General features: G+C 43.7%; 2 protein-coding genes across 4 annotated transcripts in view; one reads left to right on the top strand and one right to left on the bottom strand.

The window, feature by feature from the left end:
- Nucleotides 1-2,489: 2,489 nt before the first annotated feature.
- LOC133468041 (N-lysine methyltransferase SMYD2-B-like) lies at nt 2,490-9,502 on the top strand. Its single transcript, XM_061753432.1, has 12 exons — nt 2,490-2,676; nt 3,807-3,870; nt 4,441-4,551; nt 4,638-4,698; nt 5,385-5,509; nt 5,608-5,675; nt 6,543-6,645; nt 6,741-6,851; nt 7,155-7,275; nt 7,620-7,794; nt 9,148-9,256; nt 9,346-9,502. Exons 1-12 carry the CDS (start codon nt 2,519-2,521, stop codon nt 9,430-9,432), a joined length of 1,293 nt encoding a protein of 430 aa, XP_061609416.1. The 5' UTR covers nt 2,490-2,518; the 3' UTR covers nt 9,433-9,502.
- Nucleotides 9,503-10,069: 567 nt separating this feature from the next.
- The window catches only part of LOC133468034 (tyrosine-protein phosphatase non-receptor type 14-like), a 39,765-nt gene continuing 25,813 nt past the window's right edge, over nt 10,070-24,021 (bottom strand). For all 3 annotated transcript variants that reach the window (XM_061753405.1, XM_061753404.1, XM_061753406.1), the window contains 14 exons: nt 23,469-23,556; nt 23,307-23,395; nt 23,141-23,228; nt 21,964-22,046; nt 21,803-21,863; nt 20,906-20,984; nt 20,217-20,683; nt 18,256-19,419; nt 16,975-17,115; nt 15,293-15,511; nt 13,338-13,466; nt 13,034-13,268; nt 12,789-12,952; nt 10,070-11,870 (listed from right to left, as the gene is read on the bottom strand). In XM_061753405.1, the coding sequence (XP_061609389.1) occupies nt 11,742-11,870; nt 12,789-12,952; nt 13,034-13,268; nt 13,338-13,466; nt 15,293-15,511; nt 16,975-17,115; nt 18,256-19,419; nt 20,217-20,683; nt 20,906-20,984; nt 21,803-21,863; nt 21,964-22,046; nt 23,141-23,228; nt 23,307-23,395; nt 23,469-23,556 (3,136 nt within the window). In that variant the 3' untranslated portion in view covers nt 10,070-11,741. The remainder of the gene's footprint in view (nt 11,871-12,788; nt 12,953-13,033; nt 13,269-13,337; nt 13,467-15,292; nt 15,512-16,974; nt 17,116-18,255; nt 19,420-20,216; nt 20,684-20,905; nt 20,985-21,802; nt 21,864-21,963; nt 22,047-23,140; nt 23,229-23,306; nt 23,396-23,468; nt 23,557-24,021) is intronic.

Genomic DNA, 24,021 nt, shown 5'->3' with positions numbered 1-24,021 from the left:
GAGAAGCGGCTCATTTTTGAAACACCAAACAGTACGGCGTTGCTATCCGAATGCACCATGTCGTCACACTTTGGCATAACGAGAAAGCTCGAAATCCAACAGAAAGTGGGATGAATTGGTTTTTTTTGGGTCGCTCGCAAGACAATACGAGACGGAGCGGAGATATTGTCGAATCGTGTCATATTGACATACGGTCAAGCTTACGACCTCTCGGAGCACGACTTTGCAAAAGTAGAACTCACAGAGGGCGACACAACTCAATGCAAAATGTAAATTAAAAAAAAACATCCAAATAAAATCCAGAGAAGTTCGGAAACAGGTCAGGCCTTCTGTACCCATTTAATATCTCTGCCCCTGTCTCTTATTCTGTTTTCCATAACAGGTTTTTCCTTGAGAACTAAATCTACTTTAGGATTTATTGTTTCTTATTATTCCTCATCATTGGAAATTATAATCCTTTCACCTAATCCTCTCTCTTCCCTCCCTCTTTCAGATCATATTCATCATCAAGATCATCCCGTGTGCGGCAAAGCAAGAACCCGGCACGCCAGGCAAGGTCTAAAGAGACGAGCTGGCGGGAGACGAGGGGGCTTCTTCCAAATCAAATCAGCTTCCTCTGATGTAATCGAGACGAGACGCCAAAGACCACCGAGTAATCTGCCGGGGGGACATGCCTCGCTTTGCTTGGACATTATTAAAAAATGCAGAGGAACACATCTTTAGATTGAAAGAGTGGGGAAATGAAATTCGAATCAAATCACGGGGGAGGGAGGAGGGCCGGGGGCAAGCTCGCATAAAGGCTTCAGATACAGATCGGAATCGGAATCGGAATCGGAATCATCATAAGACTACACCACATGCATGCATTGCCCTTCTTCAACTGGTTCAGCTCACACGTCACATGAGACAAGAAAGCAAAGTGAGATTTTAATATTGGACGTCAGGCAAGCACCAGACGGAAACGCGTGGTGTGATTTGGAAGGTGTACTTCAAGTGTTTATCCACAAGAGGGCTCTGGCTCTTTTTCTCTCTCTGAATGCTCTAATAGTGCTGCTGACTTTTGGTCATTTGTATTTTACATGTGTTTTTCATTCAATATTTTTCCACTCTTTATTTAAGTTAGTTTTCTTTTTTTTTAGTTTGTTATTTTGTATATAAATGTATAAACATAAAAACTAATTTTTTTCATATTACATTTTCATTCATTATGTATTTTTCCAACTATTATTATGATTATATTTTTTTATTTACTATTTATTTTTTTATATTATATTTTGTAGAGTGCATGAAAACAAATGACACATTTACACATACCGTTGGTGATTCGAACGGTCACGTGAACGATTTGTGTTTATTTTGCATTTCTTTTCTTTGACTTCATTCTCTGTGGTTGTTTTGCTTTTTAGTCCTCGAATTCAGTGAGCTGTTGCCGTGTCCGCCACCAGATGGCCTCAGTCGCCTACAAAATTATTGCTGGATCCAATCCAATATAATAAAATATAGTAATGATGTGATAGGTATTGTTGGTTGCTGATGTTATTTTATTTATTACATTTTTTTTTTACTAATCATTACATGAATAAAACTACTCAGTTGCTCTTCTAATGTATAAGCATTGTGGTTGTGGACCTTCTCCACATTTAAAGGGTCTTACCACAACTAAAAAAAAAAAAAAAAAAAGAACGAAAATAATATAACAATATTTATTTTATGAGTGTTATTCATTCCTTAATTTTGCTTTATTCTTTTCATTTGATTTTTTCAATTTTATTATTTAATTGTTTTCTTTATTCATATATTTTCTACTATTTTTCGTAATTATTCATTTTTTTATGCTTACTTCCATTTCAGTATTTATTGTATAATACGTGGCTTATGATGACAAATGCAAAAATATTTCATTAAATAACGGTAGCTTTTGTTGTAATTTGTATTTTTTTTATTTTTATTTTAACTCATAGCTAATAGTTACTCTACTAATTGTACCATTTCATTCTCTAAACGAAATACTTTATATATATATATATATATATATATATATATATATATATATATATATATAGTAGTAATTTACAATGCTCACATTTATTATAATATTACAAATTTTGTTTTGGTCCGTGAAGGAAGTTTCTTTGTTCCGTTTAGCTCATCTCAGCTTTGTATTTAATCGGGTGTATTCCAGCTATTGAATGTAGTGGGCGCACTTTCGCTCATTTGCTCTTAATCGAGTCATTAAAAACACCAGGAAGGATAAATAATAAATGTGCATTTGGAAAGTCACAATCTGTCCAAAGGTTACTGGAAACAAACCATTTCAGCCATTTTCCCTGAAATAAAGTAATCCTTTCTAAAGAGTTTGAAAATGAGCCTGGCCCCCACCCCCAGGTCCCAATCTATTAATAGCCGCGGCAGCTCCGCCCACTTAACCGCGACAGGGGTGGGGAGGGGGCTGGGGGAGGGGGGGGGGGGGGTCTTCTTTCCTCACCGAGGAGGAACAAGAAGAAGACGTGGACTCACCATGGACGGGATCGAGAGGTTCGACAGCCGGGACAAAGGTCGCGGCCTGCGGGTGAGCAGAAGCTTCCGGGTCGGGGAGCTGCTCTTCTCCTGCCCGCCCTTCTGCCACGTGCTGTCGGCCGGCGAGAGGGGGCAACACTGCGAGTTCTGCTTCAGCAGGTACCGAGTGCCACCTGTGCCAGCCAGCTAACAGAAAACAAACAAACAAGCAAACAAGCCAAATGCATTCATTCGTCTCTACAGTGCAATGAATGTCATTATTATTATTATTATTATTATAATTCGATCTACTAATTATTCAAACTTAATGTTATCTTGCATCGTAGCATCACTGCTAATTATTTTAAATGCTTTTGATTTTTGTATTGATTTAATATCTATTAATTCTTGTTTTTTTTTTATCTTGTTTTTAATTATTGTTATTCATATGATTTGCAGAATAACTAGTCATCATTTAGTTTTAGTTTTCCTTTTTTTAATTCAAGGTGTATCAATGAAATGTTTTTGTATGATTTAATATAATACATTTGTCTAATTTTTAAACTTAATGTAACTGTATTTAATTTGTGTCAATGTTTGCACTTTTTTATTAATGAGTCGAACTTTAGAATTTATGTTCATTCAATGTATTCATTCATCCAACTTATTTACTACTTTATACACCACAGAATGCGCCACACTGTTTGTAAACCTTTGCTAATGTGCTTTAGCTATCCACGCTAGCAGACGTGCGCACAACGGCGCTTCATTTTCTCTTCGCGTCCCAAACATAAACGTCCTCGACTGGTTAAGCGAGCGCCGGAGTTGTCCGAACTGTCACGACGACGTTTCGCTTTTCAGAAATGCGGCCGCGCAGAAGGTCAACGCTATTGATAGTTTTAGCCGCTATCGGTTACAACGGCGAGGCGTCGGAGGGGGGGGGGGGGGGGGGGGGGGTGGCGGGCGGCGCCTTCAAACAACTGTTACTTCTCGTCACTGAGGAATGGAGGAGGGGGACTCTTGTGTCGAATTGTCCACATTGGAGCTACGACGAGATTCAAACGGCTTCCAGAAATTAGCATATGTAGATGTCCCGCTAATTGAAAGTCTTCAAACGTCACACGTGGAGCAGCAACAGGTACGAAAATACTCTGCGCTGTGAGACAAAGCCCGTACTGTAGTTGGGGACCTTCTCTGCCTCTTCTTCATTTGGATGTCTTTCTTTTCTTCTAGCGGATCTCAGTTCTGTCCAACTGGTAGCAGCACATCGTACCGTTTCATTCATTCATTCATTCTTGCGTCATTTATAGGACGGAACGCCTGGCAAGATGCGGCAAATGCAAGAAAGCCTTTTACTGCGATGTCCAATGTCAGGTAGGGGCCACAACTTGTGTGCTTCATTGGACTTTTCCGATTGCAGCGGTGCCGCTTTTCCGAGATTCACGGCATCTCCGTTCACTTCCACGAGACGTTTCGAGTAACAAGCGTGCTCACCGAATCGATTCGAGTCGTATGTCGAGGCACCGCTGTATATTTCATATTTCAATATGTTGTTTTTCTATCACACATTTTTCTCATCTGTCAAGCTTCGGTGTCGTCATCCATTTCATTTATTCTAATTGTATTTGATGTATTATGCTCCAGTGTATTATAGTGTACCTGCGCTTTGTTTTGAAGATTATTGTTACCTTTACACATTTTTTATGGAGTATATTTCATTTTCCATTATGATTTACATCCCTTCATCGTGCATTATTTTAATTTTTGTCCGTTTTTCCTTTTGTCGGTTTATTATTTCATATTTAATTGCATTTTTTTTGTCATGCTCCGTCACTATTTTCGTTTTTGTTGCATCCTTACACATACATATTGACGTTTTCATCTCCTCGTGTCGCGCACGTCTGTGCCAGTAATTTGCCTTTTTCCAATGATGCGTGCGAGCAGAAGGGCGACTGGGCGGCGCACAAGCTGGAGTGCTCGGCGATGGTTGCGTTCGGGGACAAGTGGTGCCCGTCGGAAAGCAGCCGCCTGGTGGCCCGAATCCTGGCCAAGAAGGTGACGAGCAGCTTTGGGCCGCGTTGGAAGTTTCAAGCGCCCGTTATGCGTTTTGAGCTGAAACGTTGGCCCGTGCGTCCCTGCAGAAAACGCAGAAAGAAAGATGCGCGTCCGAGAAGATCTTGCTGGTCGGAGAGATGCTGTCACGTGAGTCCAAAACCCCAAAATACCAAGTCGGCTTCATGCGAGGCCTCCCCGAAAGCGCCATTTGAAACCCTAATCCTTGTTGGGAAGCCTAACTCTGATTTCAAACGCTCGGACTGCCTTGAAACTCGGTCTGCACTGAGGCCGTTGCTGGTATCGAGAAGGGAAGATTTGAAACTAGAACCCTGAGCTCATTTCAAAACCTAACCTAACGCTTGTGTCAACTAGGACTTGAAACCTCCATTTGAAAAAAAACAAATCTGAAAGCCTAACCAAAACGTTGACGCCCTAAAGTTGAAACTGCAATTTAGCTTGAAACCTTAACCTTGACTTAAAACCCTCATTTGAAACTCCAAAAGGGTCTGGAAACTCTTATTTGAAACTCCAACTTGAAACCCAAAACCTTGTGTAATCCCTGGCTTGAAATCTTTCCTTGAAGTCCACTCGAAACCCTAACCAAAGCTTAAAAACGCAAACTCGAAACCCGTGTCTTGAAACGATAAACCTTGTTACAAGCGTAACTGGAAAGTTGAAACAATAAAATTGAAACTCTAACCCAGGCTTGAAACCCTAAACCGAGTTTGACAGCTTTAAAAGCCTCATTTGAAACCCTAACGCTTGAGTGAACCCTGTCTTGAAACTTGAATTTGAAGTCCGGTCTTGAAGTCCCATCTCAAATCCTGTCGTAGACGTGGAGGAGATGGACGACGAGAAACGAGACAAGAGCCGGGCGGACGCGGCCGGACTGCATCGCTTTTACTCCAAACATTTGGACTTCCCCGACTCCAAAGAGCTGCTCTCGCTCTTCTCACAGGTCAACTCTCTTCAAAAACAAAAACACAATTTCTACGTTGACGCAGTTTTTGTGCATTCATCTCCTGCCGTTTTTTTGTTTTTTTGGGGTCCACACAGGTGTCCTGTAACGGCTTCAGTATCGAGGACGAGGAACTGTCCCACTTGGGCACGGCCGTCTACCCAGAGTAAGACCCGAGTCAGTCACCGCTCGAGCCGTGTCCGAGTGCTACATGCTAAGCTAACCAGCATTCACACAAGTAGCGTTAAATCAGTCGGCCGATTTGATCTTTTTTTGTACTTGAGAATTCCGCTCTGTTATAAAGTTAATTAAATAATCAAAGACAAAGTATTGTAAAAAAGTCAAACGTTCTACCGGTAATCCATATCTTTGTTGTTAAGGGACCAAAAAAGAAGGTTTTTTTTTTTTTTTTCCCTTCCAAATATCGGAATCGGCAACGGAGTCAACGATATGACAAGGACGTCCCAAACTCCACCATCCGCCGGAGTTTAGCCAACACTAAACGGCTACGCTTTATTTGTCGTTAGCTAGCAGGCTACGTCCTGGTTCACGGAGGGGGTCGTCAAACAACAACAGGAACGTACCATTTTCCTTCTGGGGTGGGGGCGGGGAGATTCAAATGACAAAAAGGGACATGAGATTCCTGGAATAAAAGTGAAAAAACTTTGAATTCTTTCTCTTTTTTTTCTGTTTGCTAGCAGGGCACTTCCTGGTTCATGGACTGTGAACATTGGGGGAATTTTGAGAATTTGATAGTTACCGGATGTCCACAATGAACATTTTGAAGTTGGAATAATTTTGGTCAAGAACTGTGCAAAGGAGAAGGAAATATGTCAAATCTATCTTGATTTGGGGATTTGAGTGTGCAAATTTGGGAATTTCCGTTGCGTAGATGTCCGAAATGAGCTGAAGAAGGTGAAGTTGGAATGCTTTGATTGGTGGAGAAATGTGGGAGGAGTTAAAGAGTGAACGTTTCAATACAATGAGAAAAAACGTATCCCCGAGTTGTCGAGTTTTTGTACGCCTTGTGCAGTGTGGCGCTGATCAACCACAGCTGCGTTCCCAACGTGATCGTGACGTTCAACGGTACGCGCGCCGACGTGCGAGCGGTCGACCACGTCAAGGCCGGAGATGAAGTGAGACACGCGCGCGCGCACACACACACAGTTTACAGCAACTTCACTTCCTGAGGAGAACCTTGTACGAATGAGTTTGCGTTTTCCACGCGCAGGTGTTGATCAGTTACATCGACCCGCTCTACCCGACAGACGACCGCAACGCCAGGCTCAGAGAGGCGTACTACTTCGCCTGCCGCTGCCAAGAGTGTCGCACGAGGTCCAACGTGAGAACGCCCACGCTCACACGCAGACACACAAAAATCAAAATACACTCAAACATGACTTTTCAGGTATTTATTAAATACCGGGAAAAGCCGCGAACACATTCAGAGCACACTCGCACAGGACCTGCTGTCGGCCACAGCTCACGCCCAAACACGCGCGCATTACACGGCACCCCGCCAGGCCCCGCCTCTTAAAGGCACATATACACGGCGGGCACTACAAAAGATAGTCTTCTCCTCATCTAAAGCTTGTATGCTTGTAATTCGTTGTTGTGTTGTGTTCCAATGTGCGTGCGTGCGCAGGACGCGCTGAAGCTGAAAGTGCGCAAGCGACGCGAGCCAGTGGCGGCGGAAGCGGTGAGCGCCATGTTGCGCTATGCCCGCAAAACCATCAGCGACTTCAGAGGCCTCAAAGCCGTCAAAAATATCCTTTTCCCTAACCGGAGTGCATTGCAGCCCCACATGAGCTTTATTAAGAAAGGGGGGAAAATGAACAATTTTAAAAATATAAATACAATGAAATTCAAACAAAAATTTATAAAATTCTATGTTTTTGATATTAACAAGCAGGTCATTTTAAAATGTGTGTTTGTGGTTTTTTTTAAGGAATTCAATATTTTTATACATTAAATGTTAAAAATACAAATTAAAAAATGTACATTTTTAACATTGAAAGAACAATACAAATGAAACCCTTGTGATTTAGGTCTTAATATGAATGTCTCGCCCTTGAACTTCTTCGCCATTGCCTCCTTGACTCGACAGCACCCCCTGGCGAGCTCCTGGAGATGTGCGAGCAGAGCCTGGAGGAGATGGGCGGCGTGCTGGACGACGCCAACGTCTTCATGCTGCACATGAGCTACCAGGCCATGGGCGTGTGCGCCTACCGGGGCGACCTCCGCGCCGCCGTGCGCTACGGAGAGAAGCTACTCAAACCCTTCAAGTGCGTACGATCAATCATCATCATTTATTCTTCTTATTATTGTTGTTGTTGTTTGTCATGTGAGAGGTGTAATAGTTTGATTATGACCTTAGTCAAAAAGCATTAATAATAATAAATAATTGATCATTATAATTTCTAATAAAAAATGGTTTGCTATTTTTTTCTTCAGAAATGAAAAGAAACAAATACATAATAATAATAATAATAATAAAATAACAATAATAAAAGTGTAAGAACTGCAGTTCCATTCGTGCAAAACTAAAACTATTTGAGTGCAACTCAAATAGTTAAAAACAAAACAAAACTACTGTAGCATTCCTGCAGTTGTGTTAAGCAAATCGGTTTCGAGCGCTGTAATTTCCAATTTTCTGGGAGGCCATGAAGGTCGCGTGGTGTGATTTCTCATTTGTGATTGGATGAGGGCGTTAGTGGGCGGGACAGAGGAAGGAGATTTTATTTACGTGGGGAACAAGTTGACATTCGCAGTTGAATTTTGTTTTGGCGTGATTACAGCCGACAGTAATCAGAAATGTTTGGAAATAAAGACTTTGTTGTTAGCTCGCTGCTCGTCCTGGTTCTTCCGTGCAGCTAAGGCAACGCTAGCCTCCAATATGATATCATGGAAGCTCTCCCGAGCCCGTGAAAGGTCATCAAACACGCGCATCCTAACCACCAAGCCACAATCGAGCCCTCGTTGAAAACAAACCCAAACAGCAGGAAAGTCACCGGAATAAGCAGATTTATGTAGCCCAAATAGTGACCGATAAAAGTCGCATTTGAATGACTTGAAATCCTCACCTGTGCTGTAAATGTCTCTTCACAATGGTCGCGTTTCTGAACAAAATAATTTCTCGAGTTCATCCAGACAGAAGCGCTGCACGTTCCCGGGCACAAACTCAAACCGCCTACGTCACTTCCGCACCACTTCCGTTCTGATTGGCTCTCGTCTTTGCCAGACGTTTCCGTCTCGTTTTTTAAGTTTTATTTTATTTTATTAATTTTTTTAAATGTAATAACTCAACTTTATTTAGCACTTACAGTTTACAAGACAAATAACACACAGCTTTCATCAACGTAACTCTTCACAAAAATACAAAGGTTGCCCCAAAAGGTCACACTTTCAGGAGAATCAGAACACAAACAGCAACTCGCATCAGTGTCTTCGGCTCCTTTTTATTCGTTGATATCAATACACGGCTTTGTCCCCGCAAATGGATTTTTATGAAGTCATCCAAGAAAAGAATTATGAAGGCATCGTCTCATTTTAGTCAGAGGAAAAAGGTTGTCGACTATGACAAAAACAAACCCCCAAACAACATTTCTGTCAAGCAAATGAAGAGTGGTGCTTTGCAGGCAGCTGTATCCCGCCTACTCCCTGAACGTGGCGTCTTTGTACCTGAAGCTGGGCCGACTCGACTTGGCCTTGGACAGACGCGCCGAGGGCCTGAGCGCGCTCAACAAGGTACAGTCGCACTTTTACGCCTTCATGTCCGAGCAATGTCCATTCTGAAAAGCACACGTGTTCAAACTGTGGAACGTGTGCGTTGCCAGGCGTTGAGCATCATGGAAGTGGCCCACGGCAACGAGCATCCCTACGTCCGAGAGCTGCGCAAACACATCAAACAGACTTCAATGTAATCTGTTTTATTTTATCAGTCACTAAAATGAATGTAATTTTTATTTTTTAAATAAATAAATAAATACGGAATACTAAAAGGTTTATTTACTTATTATATTTTATTTATTTATTTATTTATTCATAGGTATATCAAAACTTAATTTCTTGCAGTAAAAATATATTTTTTTAAATAGGAAGATCAAACAGTCTCAATTCAATTTAATAATGTATCTAAAGTTCTTGTTTATTAAAAATCTAAATATTTTATGAATTGCTACTAAAATGATTTTGTAAAAATGATGCTACACCAACTTGTAGGGAAAAAATATATTTTCAACTTTAAAAAAGATTTAACCTATATATATTTAGAATAATATTATTATGATTAATAAAATAATGTATTTTACTAATTGTTTTAAATACAATTGTATTGTCTTTAAAATATAATAAATGTATACATTATTTTTAGAAATACATTTGAACTAAAATTTAAAAAAAGAAAAATGGTAATCCCCCATTTCATTCTCAAAGCCATGCACAAACACGTTTGTTGTTGTTGCAGAAATGACACATTTGGACCTTCCCATCATAGTTCGCGTGTGTTACCGAGTCCAAGTGAACCCCTTCTGCTGATAAAGAGCTGCATTAACACCCATGTAGAGAAAATAAGGCTTTATTGCATTACAAGCAAGTACAAGGAGGAGGAGAATGCAGTGAAAACATATACAAAATATGTACACACACACACACACACACGAAGAAGAAAAAGAAAGGGGGATTAAATATGAACAAACAGTGCAATGCCACGTGACAAACGAGTGCAATAAAACACTCGCGAGAGCCGGAAGCTTATACACACCAGAATATATATATTTATATGCTTATATATACATTCAAATATAGATTTGTTTTAAAAATGCATGCGTAGTTGAACAGGTTGCGGTATTTTTTAGTACCAAGTCATGAAAGTATAACAAGTATTTTCACACAATACACGTGTCTGTACATAAACAAACAAACAAACAAAAGTTATTTTATGAACATGTTGCAGGATAAATAGTGACTCAAAAAGATTTCAGCTAGGATAGGCGTGGAGAGCTCCTTGAAGGCACAACTGAACGCTATTTACAGTTTGTCCAACGAGTCTTTCAATGCACTCTTTGTACTTTTTTTTCGAGGTTTCATCTTGATTGTTCAAATGTACTCACCTAAACCAACAACCAATGAAACCTTACAGGAAGTGTTCGAGAGCGACAAAAAAATCCAACATTATGACATAACGATACATAATAATAAACATCGTATGAAAAGTATTCAAAATGTTTCACCTTTTCACCTTCCATGTTTTGTTATGCAACAGCCCTTTTCCACATTGAACTCATTTCCCCCTCTAAATTCCACACACGACATCCCATAATGACAACCTGTTTAGTAAAGTACTTTCCCCCCCCATTCTGGAATGAGGTCACGCCGTGACAAAATGTGCCAAAAGTGAAGCGCTGTGACTACTTGCATTTGTTGGGAAATCTTGTACAGCCCACCCGTGATTTTCATGATGGACATTTTGAAATGTAAGGCTGGGCAGCTCATTGTTGAGATGGATAAATAAATATACAAGGAAAAAAAAAAATAAGGCATTCGTTACAACATCAAAGTAAATATTTGCTGTTTTTTTTGTTTGTTTGATTGTTTGTTTTTGTTTTTTTTTTAAATCCAAGCACTATTGTGCCACTTTTAAAATGCATTTCTTCATCTAGCGGCCTGGGGCGTTTCGTTCTCTCAACGGCAGACGGCGGAGGAACTTCTGGCGCATTTTTGGAGTAACATTAAACAATCTCAGTTGTTTATGTTTAAAATGATTGCATCATTTTAACTTTGCACTTGCCACGGTAAGTACTGCTCTTTTGCTTAGCAGCAGCGTTCAAATGCACCAGCTTTGTGTGAACCATTGACACGCTCCTCCCAAAAAGGGTTACAATTACCTATAGATGCCACAAGATGGCAGCAAAGCACTACTTTTCTACGAGAAGGGGCTTTGGCGTGTTTAACAGAAGTTCCTCGCCACACTTCAAAATGGTTACTTGGCACCAAGATGGCGTCAAAGCAATAGTTTTATATTAGACAGGGCTTTGGTGCCATCTTGTGGCAACTTGGTGCCGAATAAATACGTTAGGCAGTGTCCATTTGAAGGTGGCGTTTGCCTTTTTTTTAACTGGCCGCTATTTGAGGAAATGTACAGAATGTATTAGCAGTTGAAAACTGAAGAAGAAGAAGATAAAAAAAAAAAAAAAATCAAAACGCGGGTGAGGGCTTGTCGTCCGCAGACACTTCAGATGAGGCGAGAGTTCTTGAGGAACTGGATGAGGACCTGGTAGACGAACTTGTACTGCGAGATGGTCTGGACCATCAGCATCCGCTGCTGCCGCAAGCCCGACAGCATGGTGGGGATCTCCACGGGCTAAACGGGACCACAACAACAAACCGTTTCAACGCAACTTGATTTTGACAGCACTTGAACCACAACCGCAGCTGCTGTACACAAAACGGAAAAGACAAGAATGAATCGTTAACAACGGTGACGCATAATCCCTACTTAGTCCTCTCTCGCTTCACTTAGCCTCATTTTTGCGCCGGCTCTCGGCCATCTGCATATGCCAAATGTAAACGCACTCACTGCCGACAACGAGGCGCTCTAACGCAGCCACGGCAGCGGAACTCCCTGAAAATCATCAAATTAATTGACAACTTTTGGATCGTCGATTAATCATTTACAGACCTTATCTTTGTGATGAATCAAAATAAGGTATTAGCAAACATTTGCTTTTACTTTGGAAAACAATGATCCACATTGTTACCGACCAAACCAGTAACTGAATCAAAATTAAAAAATCCAAAAATCATGCATTTAAATTTATTTATTTTTTAATAAATGCATGATTTTTTTTTATGTCCAATTCATAATTAAATACAAAAATAATTCATTATTAATAAAAGATAAATTGATGATTAAAATATTTGTTCATTGCTGTCCTACTAATTCATCGTTAGATGGCGACAGCAAACCTCACGCTTTCTGTTTTTTTTTTTGTGTGTATTTTGCCAAATGTCTTTTTTTTTTAAATCATGGGCCGTAAGCCAAGTGCGTGTTGAGATGAATACGATTGAAAAATTATTATATTGAAAAATGTGACAAAATAGGGGCAACAGGGGGAGTTTGCAGGGTCTTTTTTTTTTTTTCTTTTTTTTTTTTAAGAAAACCAAAAAATATGCGAGGACACGAACGATTCACTGCAATAAAGCGGGGGCACGCTGTATTCCTTTTAGCACTATCGTGGTAACCCTGATGATATCTATTTTTTTTTTTCAAGGTGCCAACCTCATTGTGCTCCAGGCAGCTGATCATCAACTCTGTGAGGATGACCACGCCGGTGCGGCCCACCCCTGCGCTGCAGTGCACCACCACGGGGGGGTTAAGGCTCTTGGAGGTGTCCAGCATGGAGTTGGTGTGCCTCCTCACTGACTGGATCTCCTCCAGGTAGGCTGAGGACACAGAAGAAAGACATAACATTGTTTTTAAAACACACACGAGGCCAGGACGACAAAACGGAGGCGGTCACCCACAGAGGAAGCCCTGGACATATTCGGGGCAGCCCTGCTCGGGCCAGTCGGTGTACTGCAGGTGCCACACGGTCCTCTCCTGGCCCGACAGCAGGTGTTTGACCTTCAGGCCCGTCGTGGCGTAGCAGCCCGAGTCGGTGCGGAACTTGGTGGTCACCTTGAACTTGCCGTGCGTGGCCGAGTTGTGCTTGGAGCCCAGCTTGGGCCAGTAGCGGTGACTCTTGGGCCGCCCGCCCTCCTGGAAAGGCGGGCAAAGGCGCGGTCAGAAACCAACGGACGCCCGTCCGCCGGACGCTCGCGTACGTACCTCTTCGGCCGTAACCATGGCGATGACATTGACGCCCTGCTCCCACACCATCTGCCAGAAATCGGCGCAGGTGTTGGCCAGCGGGCCCTGGGTGCCGATGTAGTGCCACTCCTCCCCTCGGATGGTCACCTGCCCACAAGATGAAATACGTCAAGAAATAGAACGCAATTCGTGCCAGTCATTTCCTGTCTTTTTGGCCACGCCTTCTTGAGAAGGTTTTTCCTGCCAAGATTCAGGTAGGCACGTGAAACTGGCTTTGGGGGCAGAATTTTCCAAGAAGAAAAGAAAAGGCCCAAAATGACAGCGCCACAGCCAAATGGATGACTTCCAGTGCATTTTCCGGCTTGCGTTCTTGAGGCTTTTTTGCAGGTCTACTCGTGATACTCAAGTCTACCAAATTTCATGTCGCTGAGTTAAACTGGCTTCAAGGGGCTGAATTTTGAGCGCCAAATGGCTTCCTGCGCATTTTCAGCCATTGGCTCTTGAGGCTTAGCTTGGTTAGGTTTCCTCAGACGAGGAATTTCGGACGCCAATACGGCCACTTCATATCAAGATGACTGACTTCCTGTTTGTTTTCGAGCACGGGTTCTGATACTTTTGTCGTGTGTCTACTCATGATACACGTCTACCAAACTGAACAAAAATCGAAACTTTAGTTTTGATCCCATTTTGCATGAGCTGAACTCAAAAGATCTTGGACTTTTTCCGCGTACACAAAAATGTCACAGACGTGTCGGAACGGGTGTTAGTGAGCGCCTCTCCTTTGCCGATATAATCCATGCACCTCACCGGTGCGGCATGTCAAGATGCTGACAACCAGACCACCGATTGGCTCACACAGGCGCTCGCCAACGCGTTTTGACGGAGTCGTTACCAATGTTGGAGAGAAATAGGCTTTTTGTGCACGGAGAAAAAGTCTTCGATCTCGGATTTCAGCACCCGGAAAAGCAACGTGTGACTGTAAACATTACTTAGACAAATAGTAAAAGGCTTTTTGTTCTTCTGCGCCGTTTGCCGGCAACAACATTGTAAGCGGGTTAGACGAGGCCGTGACGGGCGGCGATCACGCCGAACGCAAACGCGCGCCACAACAGAGGTGGGCGGGGCTATTTAGCGGCTCAGCTGGACTTAAGAGGGTTTTAGTACTTGTGAGCGCATTCCTGATGAATTCCTGCGAGCGCTTTTGAACTCAAAAGGGCCGCCGCCTTTCATCCGGTCTTTCCTCAAAGGCCACCGCAAGGCAGAGAAACACGAGCGTGTCGTTAAGCCTTCGCCCTTCATGTCTGCCGTGTGATGTGGTCGCCGTCGTTTGACACACTCACGGTGACGAATGAAGAGCAACATCAAGAGACTCGGGGCTTCATTGAAGATGTTTTTAGAAGAGCAACGCGAACTACTCGCTATCGAAGCTTTTTGCGCACCGCCAAAAACAATATGGCCTGGCACAAAATATCGAAAAGGTCAAAATATCGAAAACAGCACGCTGTTAGATTGTAGTTTATAAACATAAACGTCATTTCAAAGAGAATATAAAGACATTAAACTGTTTTTGCTGTAATTCAATAGACATTTTTTTGCCAAGATAACATTTTGGTTTATTCTTTATTTTCATGTTTTATCATACCTTAAGAAAAAAATGTTATTAAAAAGGTCGTACTTTTTAGCACAACAAATGAAACGCAAGCAGTAAGTTTCAGTCGAAGAGGTCGAGGTTTATTTTCATTGATTTAAAAGGCAAAAGGGTCTTATGAAAATGGATAAATCATAAATAAATCAAATTTTCTATTTAAAAAAAACTAAAAAGGTTTTTCTAAGAAGAAGGTCAATAATGATTTGTATTTTATATATATATATATATATATATATATATATAGCAAAGTATCAACGAAGAGCCGCGTCTCGACACTCGCGTCTCCATGTTGGAACGGCGCGCGCAACGGAAGGCTCACGCCCACCTTGATGTGGGTGGCGTTGATGTAGCCGGTGTTGTTCTCCTTGTTGGGCACCAGCTCCACCCGGTTCTCCTCGTACGGGACCACGTCACGGAAGCGGTTGCGCTCCGCGTTCTCGGGGAGCGCGGCCGTGGTGAGGGCGCCGTCCGCCCTCTTTTTGGGCACCTGCTCGTACTCGGTGAAGACGCGCTCCTCCTCCAGCTTCAGCTCCAACGTCTTACACTGACGGGACAAGAGAAGCTCGATCAATAACATGAGCGGTGAACGGCCACTTACGGCGGGGGATACATTCCGCTGCGCTAGAGAGAGACCATATTAATAAACGTTTTTACTTCGGGTCTTTGGAAACCCGAATGGTGAATTCGGCTCAGCGCAATGCACAAACGGGTGTACTCGGGACTTGTTGTTCCTCTTTTTGTTCTGCCACTGTCCATCGTCACCGAGGCCGGGTCACATTCTCCACATACCGGCCGACCCCGCAGGGGATCGAGCGGCGGCGTGCCACGCGTGGCGCGCGCGCGCGCCACGGCCCGCTTGGGGCTCGTCCTCGTTAGCTTAGCAACAGTGCGGACAAAGGCCTCCTCTCAATGGCCAACACATAGACCCCATCCGAGTGAAGCGTGCAGTACTTTTTTTGGATGTCAAAAATGAAGACATGTTGACTTCAATTAACAGTACATTTAGATTACATATTAGATATAATATACAGTATTTATATTGCAGTGTTACATTTACCACACAACTATAGCAGTTAAATACAAATGAGAAAATAAGAGCTGTAGTCAGTTTTCTGTTATTATTATAAATGTTACTAACTTGAAGTTTTGATTTGAAATTTAAGAATGATTCAAATTATTATATTTTGATATCCTTATTTTTTATTTTTGAATATCATTTTGTAAAAAAAAGAAAGCAATAACTCCATCTTATGGTAGAGCCGCACTTTTAATTGGATTTTTTACATTTTAGAACCGAGGGCAAAATGACAATGGAGTGACTTCATGTTATTTTACTTTATTTTAATCGTTTTTAATCATTGATATATTTTTTGACGCAGAAATATATTTTGGATTTCATTTTGACTCAGCTTTTCCCTGTCGAGGGTCGCCGCAGTAAGTCACTCGTATGATTGTAAATGACAATATATCTTTATAATTGATATGTTTCCTATTTTTAAGATGAAAATCCCGTGTTTTAGAGCCTCATTTTTATTCATTCTTTAAATGTCATTTTAAAAATGAAAACAAAATGAAAAGAAAAGAATTACTGTCATTTAAGTTTGAAGATTTTAGTTATTTAATTTAAAAAAATGAAAAAATACAAATAAAATAAAGTTACTTATTTCCGGTCCTCATTTATAAAGTCTTTATTTTTCTTGTGATCCATGTTGGGGAATGGGGACTTGATTAGAAAATATGAAGCTATTTTTCCCATTTCCATTATTTCGCTCCACCCAAATGACACCAACCAGCATCAAGATTAGGCACAGCTGCACAATGGAGTCAATACAAGAGTGGTATCACACAAATCTGCTTTATGGAAATACGAATAAAGCTCATTTTTGATGGACACCGTGGGAATAAAATGTTAATATGTTCATTATTGTGGTTGAGCGTACAATTACGTTCAGCCACAATAAAAGCAGGAAAGTCTGAAAATGACGCAATGAACTCAGACGGTCTCACCCGCTCGTCAGGGGCAGCCTTGGCGCCGTCCTCCGCCGGACACTCGGGGACGGGCACGCGGGCCACGTAGAGGCCGTTGAGGGCGGCCATCATCAGCGGCCTCTTCATGGAGTCCACGGACATCTTCTGTCTCTCCAACGTCTTCAGGAGAGACGAGAAGCCCGCCGTCATGCTCACGGGTAGCGGAAACATGCGTGTGCGCGCGTGACTCAGCTTTACTTCCTTCCTACGATGTCGTCTCTGCCCCACGTTACCCGGTCCCTCCTTCCGTCCTTGAAACAGGATTACCTTTCCTAATCTCCGGCGCTATTAAACCCCGCAGGAGGGCTCCAGCCTGCCCTTCTCTCCATTTTGGAACAGCCGAACAACAAGCGTCCGGGGTGATCTGCGGCTTTGCGTTTGCCTTTTGCTCGGGTGGCACCGTGTCCAGATTGACGGGACCTCAATCTGAAGAAGGACAGACAACCCCCGCCCCCAAGCGTAATCTGCGGGACCTGGGGAGGTTTTAGCGGGCCCGCCCGGCGGGACTCGGGAGACGAGCGCTTCCCTCTCAGGTGCTGCTGAACGGCGGATTACTGCTAATCAGGCGCTGGCGTAGCCTACTAGCTAATAAACAACATTTTGGGACAGAGGGCGGGGGGGAAATGAACCCACGCTAGTTTGGGAAAAACGTGCGATGCTTTGCTGTATATAATTGGTATAGAGAGAAAATCTGAAAATAATTGAAGCTCCCTTATACAGTAGACCCACGCAGATTCAGATTTAGTCACAGATTTATTTTCCCCCATTTTTTTTTTCCTTTTCATTCGTTTCTTCTTTGTTGGGGAGGAACCGACCTGGTAAACGCTTATTGGCAGTTTATGAATAAGCGCTTATTCAAGAATTTGGGGTGTTTAAAATAGGATTTTTATTTTGTTTTGTTTTTTTTGCAATTATAACGGGCGTCAATCATCTACTATTTAGGTGCCCTGTAATTGTAAAAGAGATTTTTTTTAAAATATGAATAAGCAGGAATTTCCAGGACAAACAGGGAATCGGTTCCAAAAGATGGGGACCGGTTAACTTTAGTGTTATAATTTCTCAGAAATAGACAACTGTATTCTCGTAAGACGACGACTTTTCATCCTGACGAGACTTTTTTCCCTTGAAAAATAATACTTGATTCTCTTTCCCTGTAGCGTGTTTTCATTTTTTTTCTCAAAATTAGGCAACTTGAACAGGCAGTTACAGTAAGTTGAATCGGTGTTCTCGGAGTCGCAATTTGTCGTGCCGTCGTCTTACCCTCTGCGCTATCTCCCTCTCCACGATGCTGTCCTCCAAGGAGAACATCTCCGACACGGGCCGCTCCTTGAGCGGCTCCTTCCTCATTCTCTCCTTGACGCTGGTCAGGTCCGGTTCCGAGAAGGACGGACCCAAAACGTTGCCGTTGACGCCGCCCTGGTCCCCTCGCGTCAGAGTCCCGCTACCCCCGCTGCCGGGCTCGCCGTCCTCGGGATTCGCCCGGCCGCCGTGCGGTGCCGGATCGTGGTCGCGGTGGCGCGTGTGGTTGTGAAGGGAAACGTTGCCGGGGGGCCTGGGGGGGCCCGGGTACTCCGGAGGGGGCTTGTTGGGCAGTTTGGCCAGGGCGGCCTGCAACTGGGCGCTGATGCTGACGTCCTCGTTGAGGCCCGGGATTTGGACATCCAGCTCCGGCCTCTCCTCCTCCTCTTCCTCCTCCTCCTCTTCCTCCTCGCTCTCGCTGCTGTGGATGAGCATGGTGGCGTTGGAGAGAGTCTTTTGATGCTGGTAGGCCACGGCGGGCGCCGCCGCCGGTTCCTTCTGGGGGGGCGTCGGGACGGGCGAGTCTTTGGATTGCGGCGGATGAGGCTGAGGCGCTTGCGACACGTGCTCCCGGAGAGTATTCCTTCGATGAAGAGGAGCGTTGATGCCCTTCATCGCCGTGCCCTCCATGCCACCGCCTCTCATGCTGCTGATCACCTCCATGCTGTGCCTCTTGCCCAGGGCGGAGCGGCGCTTGGCCACGTTGGCGGTGAGCGGCTCGCTGACCTCCTGCAGGGACTGGTGCACCACCGCCGAGCTGTCCGGCTGGAAGGTCTTGACGGACAGCTGCACCATGCGGGTGACCAGCTCCGGGCTGCTGCCGCCGATGCAGCGCAGGCGGTGGCTCGCCAGGTCCGGCGTGCTGGTGGCGGGCCGGAAGGGCGTGGAGGGGTACGGCGGGGGCGGTCGCGCTACGTGGTTCCTCACGACCTGAGCGGTGGCGGCGTAGCTGCCGGCGGCGCTCCCTTGTTGTTTGGTGTTGGCCAGCTCGGGTGTGCTGACCGTGTGAGAGATCGAGCTTCCCACGCCGCCGCCGCCGTTGACGCAAGGCGAATGACAAGGACCCTGACTGCTGGCCGGTCCTCCCTGATGGGGGCCGTGAGACACTGGCTTACTGTAACTGATCTACAAAGCAGAAGTGGTGTTAGAAATGCAAGAACATCAAGGAACTCTGAGGCCATACAGAACGCAGTTGCACTGATGCACCAACGCCCCCTTCAAGATGGCAGTGAGCATTCTTACTTAAGTCACTTCAACATACTACTACCTTGACATCAAACAAGCAAATAATCACAAGGATTTTCATCTTTTGGAGTGTTGCCCTCCCCGCACGCACTTACAAACATGATCCTGAAAATGGAGACATGATAATCGTGGTACCGTCTGCCAGACAGCGCAGTAATATTTCTCCTTCTGTTGCTGACGTTGCACACGGATTTCTGATTGGACATTTACACAGAACTACTCATTTCTCGTAAACGTTAGAGTGCCCATCACAATATTTTCAAAGCTCCTCCAGATCCCGAAGTATCTACAATATTAATTGGGGCAAAATTAACATTTTCTTTTTTTTTTTTAACTTACCTTTGAATTTTAAATGATACTTGAGAAGTTGAAGAACTTTTGTACGACAACAAAAGAGCTTCGAAGTGATACCAAAATCCGGTTCCTAAGGGATATCGTTTCAGAAATATATACTGACAATGTATAAAGTTGAGAGGTACTCTAATTAGCTGAAAGATCGCGAACGTGTACTTCCAAACACACCTCAAAATTGGAAGGAAAAAAAAATAAAACCTGAGATGTGAAGGGAGAATTCTTCTAAGTTGAATCCTACCGACCAGTCGACCTGATCAGTCGAGTCTACCTACCTACTTAGCGATCGGTCTACCAATACCAGATATTGAAGATCAAATCCATACCTGTGCGTACGGTCCCTGGCTGGGTCCCAGGCCATGATAGGGGCCCCTCTCCCTCATTTCGGGCTGGCTATACACCAGCGCCTCAGGCTGCCGATAAGCGCAGGCGTTGCTAATGTTCAGACTGCGCAGCGACTGGCTGTGGAGGTCGTGGTGCGCGTGCAGCACCCGCCGCTTCTGCCGCATCACGGCGTCGTACTCGGGCGTGGGCCGGTAGGACGGCGCGATGATGGCGCTGTGCCGGTGGCTGGGGATGTAGTCGGGCCGCATCAGCTCGCTGCCCGGGATGCTGAGGTTGGACGACATGGGCGAGGGCGCCACGAACGTCTGCGAGCGGTTGAGGGAGCTCAGGCTGGGGCTGCTGTACACGCTTCCGTTGGGCAGCGTGCCGTTGCGGAAGGGAAAGTCCACCTGGCAGTGGTCCAGGCTGCTCTCGGACTTGTAGTAGGGGTCGTCGTGGAAGATGCTGTCTAGACGGGACGACGGCGTCGCACACGAGTAACTTTAATGGACAAGACTCACACGGCGGTACCTTGACTTATCCGACTCGCCCCAACTTAGGAGAATTCAAGTTACGAGCTGTTGCCATTTTTTGCTTTTGTTTTGCGAGGCAACATTTGAGTAATCGGATAAGTCAAGAAACCACTTTCGCGAGTGGCACACTCTTTGTATCAAAACTTTGCGTGCGTTACCTTGCGAGCTTTTCGTGTCTTGGTAATGTTCTCCATACTGGGAATGCATTGTCTGGAAGTTACAGGACTGCGGCCGGGGCTGTAAGAAAAAAAAAAAAAATGTCACAAAATATGAAAATGTGAAGAATCTGTCATATACTCACTTCACCAGAATATTAAGTGCAGCCCAGAAGCTACATCATCATCGTGCAGAGGACCACCGTTTATGCCGTGGGTAATGTTTATGATACTCAGTATTTCATTGAATAGAAACTAAATACCATATCTAACTTATTCACTGGCAGCTGTTTTCAAAGCAGAGTTCCCCATCTTGTCAGCCATTTTACAGCAGTTTGACCGATCTTTCAAGTCGCACACAATATTGTTCTGTGACGATACAAGCACCAAATCTACCATAAGAATAATACAATAATAATCCTTCAAACTCAAATATAAAGGCAATAATAATGCTCTATTTTGATGACGGTATTGCCCAATGACCAGTGTAATGAAATAAGATCAAATATATTCATATTTGCTCTCGGTATTATGGCTACGCAGTTCTACACCACTACACACATATTGTTAAATAACTACCACTGGTCTATTTTTAAGACTTATTTATCCATGCTGTAATTGGATCAGAGCAACATTTGCAACATATTTGCGGCCGGCGTAGTTGTAAACAAGCAGCGCCTGCGGTTGCGCACACAGAATATTCCGCCGGTGCGAGGGAGCGACCATTGTGCCGCATTTAGCTCCGCCATTGTCTGAGGCCAGCGGCAAAGGAGACGTGCAAATCACTGGCTTCATTGTCATGCCGGAAATCACACCAAGCGACAGCCAGGCAAACGCCCCGGACCACACACTTAAAAAAAAAAAGTGTTACACTGTGGGCTTTTGATAGGCTGAGAGTACCAGAGAGAGGCGGTGCGTCCAGGTCGGCCGTCTCCTGATTGGCGCAGGGGAGTGAGTCGGCCTAGAAGACACGTGACAGTGAATTCGACGATAAGGCAGCACGTGGCTTTGCATCCGTTTTGTGCTTCTCCTGGCGGCCTTCGGACGTCCTCGAGACTCACTCTGCGCAAATCTTGTTCTGTTTGTAGAACTTGTGTCTGGCCGTGAACAGACGAGCGATGTACTTGGCCATTTCCATATCCTCCTGTGCCCAAAAAGACAAAACATTCATGCGCTATTTGACACGGAATTTTGTCCTCGTGTGCTCGCACGGGCCGTAACATCAGGCACACCGCTACACAATCTACTAAGATCCTATCGAGGAGCCGTATCAACAAAAATATGCCTTTATCAAGATAATAATGCTCCAAGACGTATTAGAAAAAGCATTAACGCTTCCGAGCATGCGTTTCTCATATATTGGTTACCTTATTTTAAAATAGACTAACCTTCTATCTAAAATATCAATCAAATATCAAATATAGCATTAAAAATAAATAATAATAATTTAAGTTGTTATTATGGCAATTCTAACCGTAACCTGTTTTCTTTTGTTTTTTGTTTTTTTTAAACGCTAAAATTATCTTTGTAAAGATTTTTTTTAGAAAGCGGTATTAATTTAACAATAACACATCGCTACTGAAGATTTTTGACTCCGAGATGTGTTTCTAATATTTTCGTTATCTTATTTAAAAAAACGTTTTGAACTAACTATTGTACTGTACATAGTATGTCTTTATTTATATAACTTAATTTGACTACAGTATTTAGACAATTAAGGCAGAGTTAAGATTTAAATTTGCGATTTTGTGCAGATTTATTGTGCTAATGATGTAGGCTGTATTGACATTTTAATTAATGAAATCAATTAATTATGAATGCTAGTCATTTCAGATAGTTTTTATATTCATATAATAATACTAGTCCCACTCCCTACAAATTTTTTTTTATAAAATTTAAATATAGGTCAAATTAAATATACCACAGACAAGAAAAATAAGGAAATTGTACCTTTGAGAACTTAGATATTAACATGTTTTTCTTTCATTTGAATTGTCTTTATTATATATACAGTATATATTTTTTTCAATCTTGGGGGTGGGGGAATGTGAAAGTTGTTGTTTTTTCTTTTTTATGATTTAGCCTGCGGTGCTTGACATAACATACAATATAATTTAAATAGTACACTACAGCAAACGTATTCTTATTTGATTATGATCGCCATCTTGGTAAATGTGTACCTGATCAAGTGTCCCGGCTGCACGTGCGCATCCTCGCTCAGACGCGACACTAACTCACCATGTGAAAGATGATGGTGTCGTCCCGACTGGTTATCTCCACCGTGATGGCCGACTTGTTGTGCGCTATGGTGCCGATGTCCTTCCACCTGTTGCGCAAAAACACACGTTTTCCCACACCGTCCCAACTCCATGACATCGGAACAGGTCCGGCGGTCGAGACTCGCCTGTGGAGCATGATGGACCTTCCGTTTCTGTGCTTGACGAAGACGCCGATGAAAGACATGCCGATGAAAATGTCGTTGGTGTAGTTGTCCTGCACGTAGAGGGAATCTTTCAGAACAGAATGCCGGTGAAGAGCGGGAGATTTCGGGGGTCCCGCTACGCACCTTAGCGGCGAAACTCTCCTGGCCGAAGCCGTCCAGTTTCTCAATCTCCTTGATGTACAACAGCTCCGCTTCGGCCGCCTGCATTCGACTGCAAACATTCACAAGACATTGAAAATCTTAAACTACCTCCAAAGTCAAAATAAATGTCTGGTAAATTTGACGTATCACAGAGAAGTGTTGTTAACAACCCTGGCAAATTGGAATGATTAAAAAAAAAAAGAGGCTTTAAGGTCTTGAAAAATCAAGCCGTTCCCCCTGCTCAACGACAACGAGGCACTCTAAAGCAGCTTCGCCAGCGGACTAGCCGAAGGAAAGATGCATTTTTGGGTTGTGTGCAATGGTCGCTAGCTAACTGCATGTCACTCTAAAGCGGCCACGCCAGCCACAAGCCTCGGTCCACACGCCGGCTGTCACGTCAAGACTTATAAAACAAAAACAAAAAAAATCTGCCCTCCTCGCTCTTCGAACTCGGGGCCAACAACGAGGCGCTCCGAAGCAGCCGTGCCAGCCCGAAGCCCCAGTCCACTTGTGGGCTGGCAAGTCGGACTATATT

Source organism: Phyllopteryx taeniolatus, chromosome 18, assembly GCF_024500385.1.
Source record: "Phyllopteryx taeniolatus isolate TA_2022b chromosome 18, UOR_Ptae_1.2, whole genome shotgun sequence".
Classification (NCBI taxonomy): Eukaryota; Metazoa; Chordata; class Actinopteri; order Syngnathiformes; family Syngnathidae; genus Phyllopteryx; species Phyllopteryx taeniolatus.
Note: the sequence above shows the minus strand (reverse complement) of the source record. Positions and strands in the feature narration are given on the sequence as shown.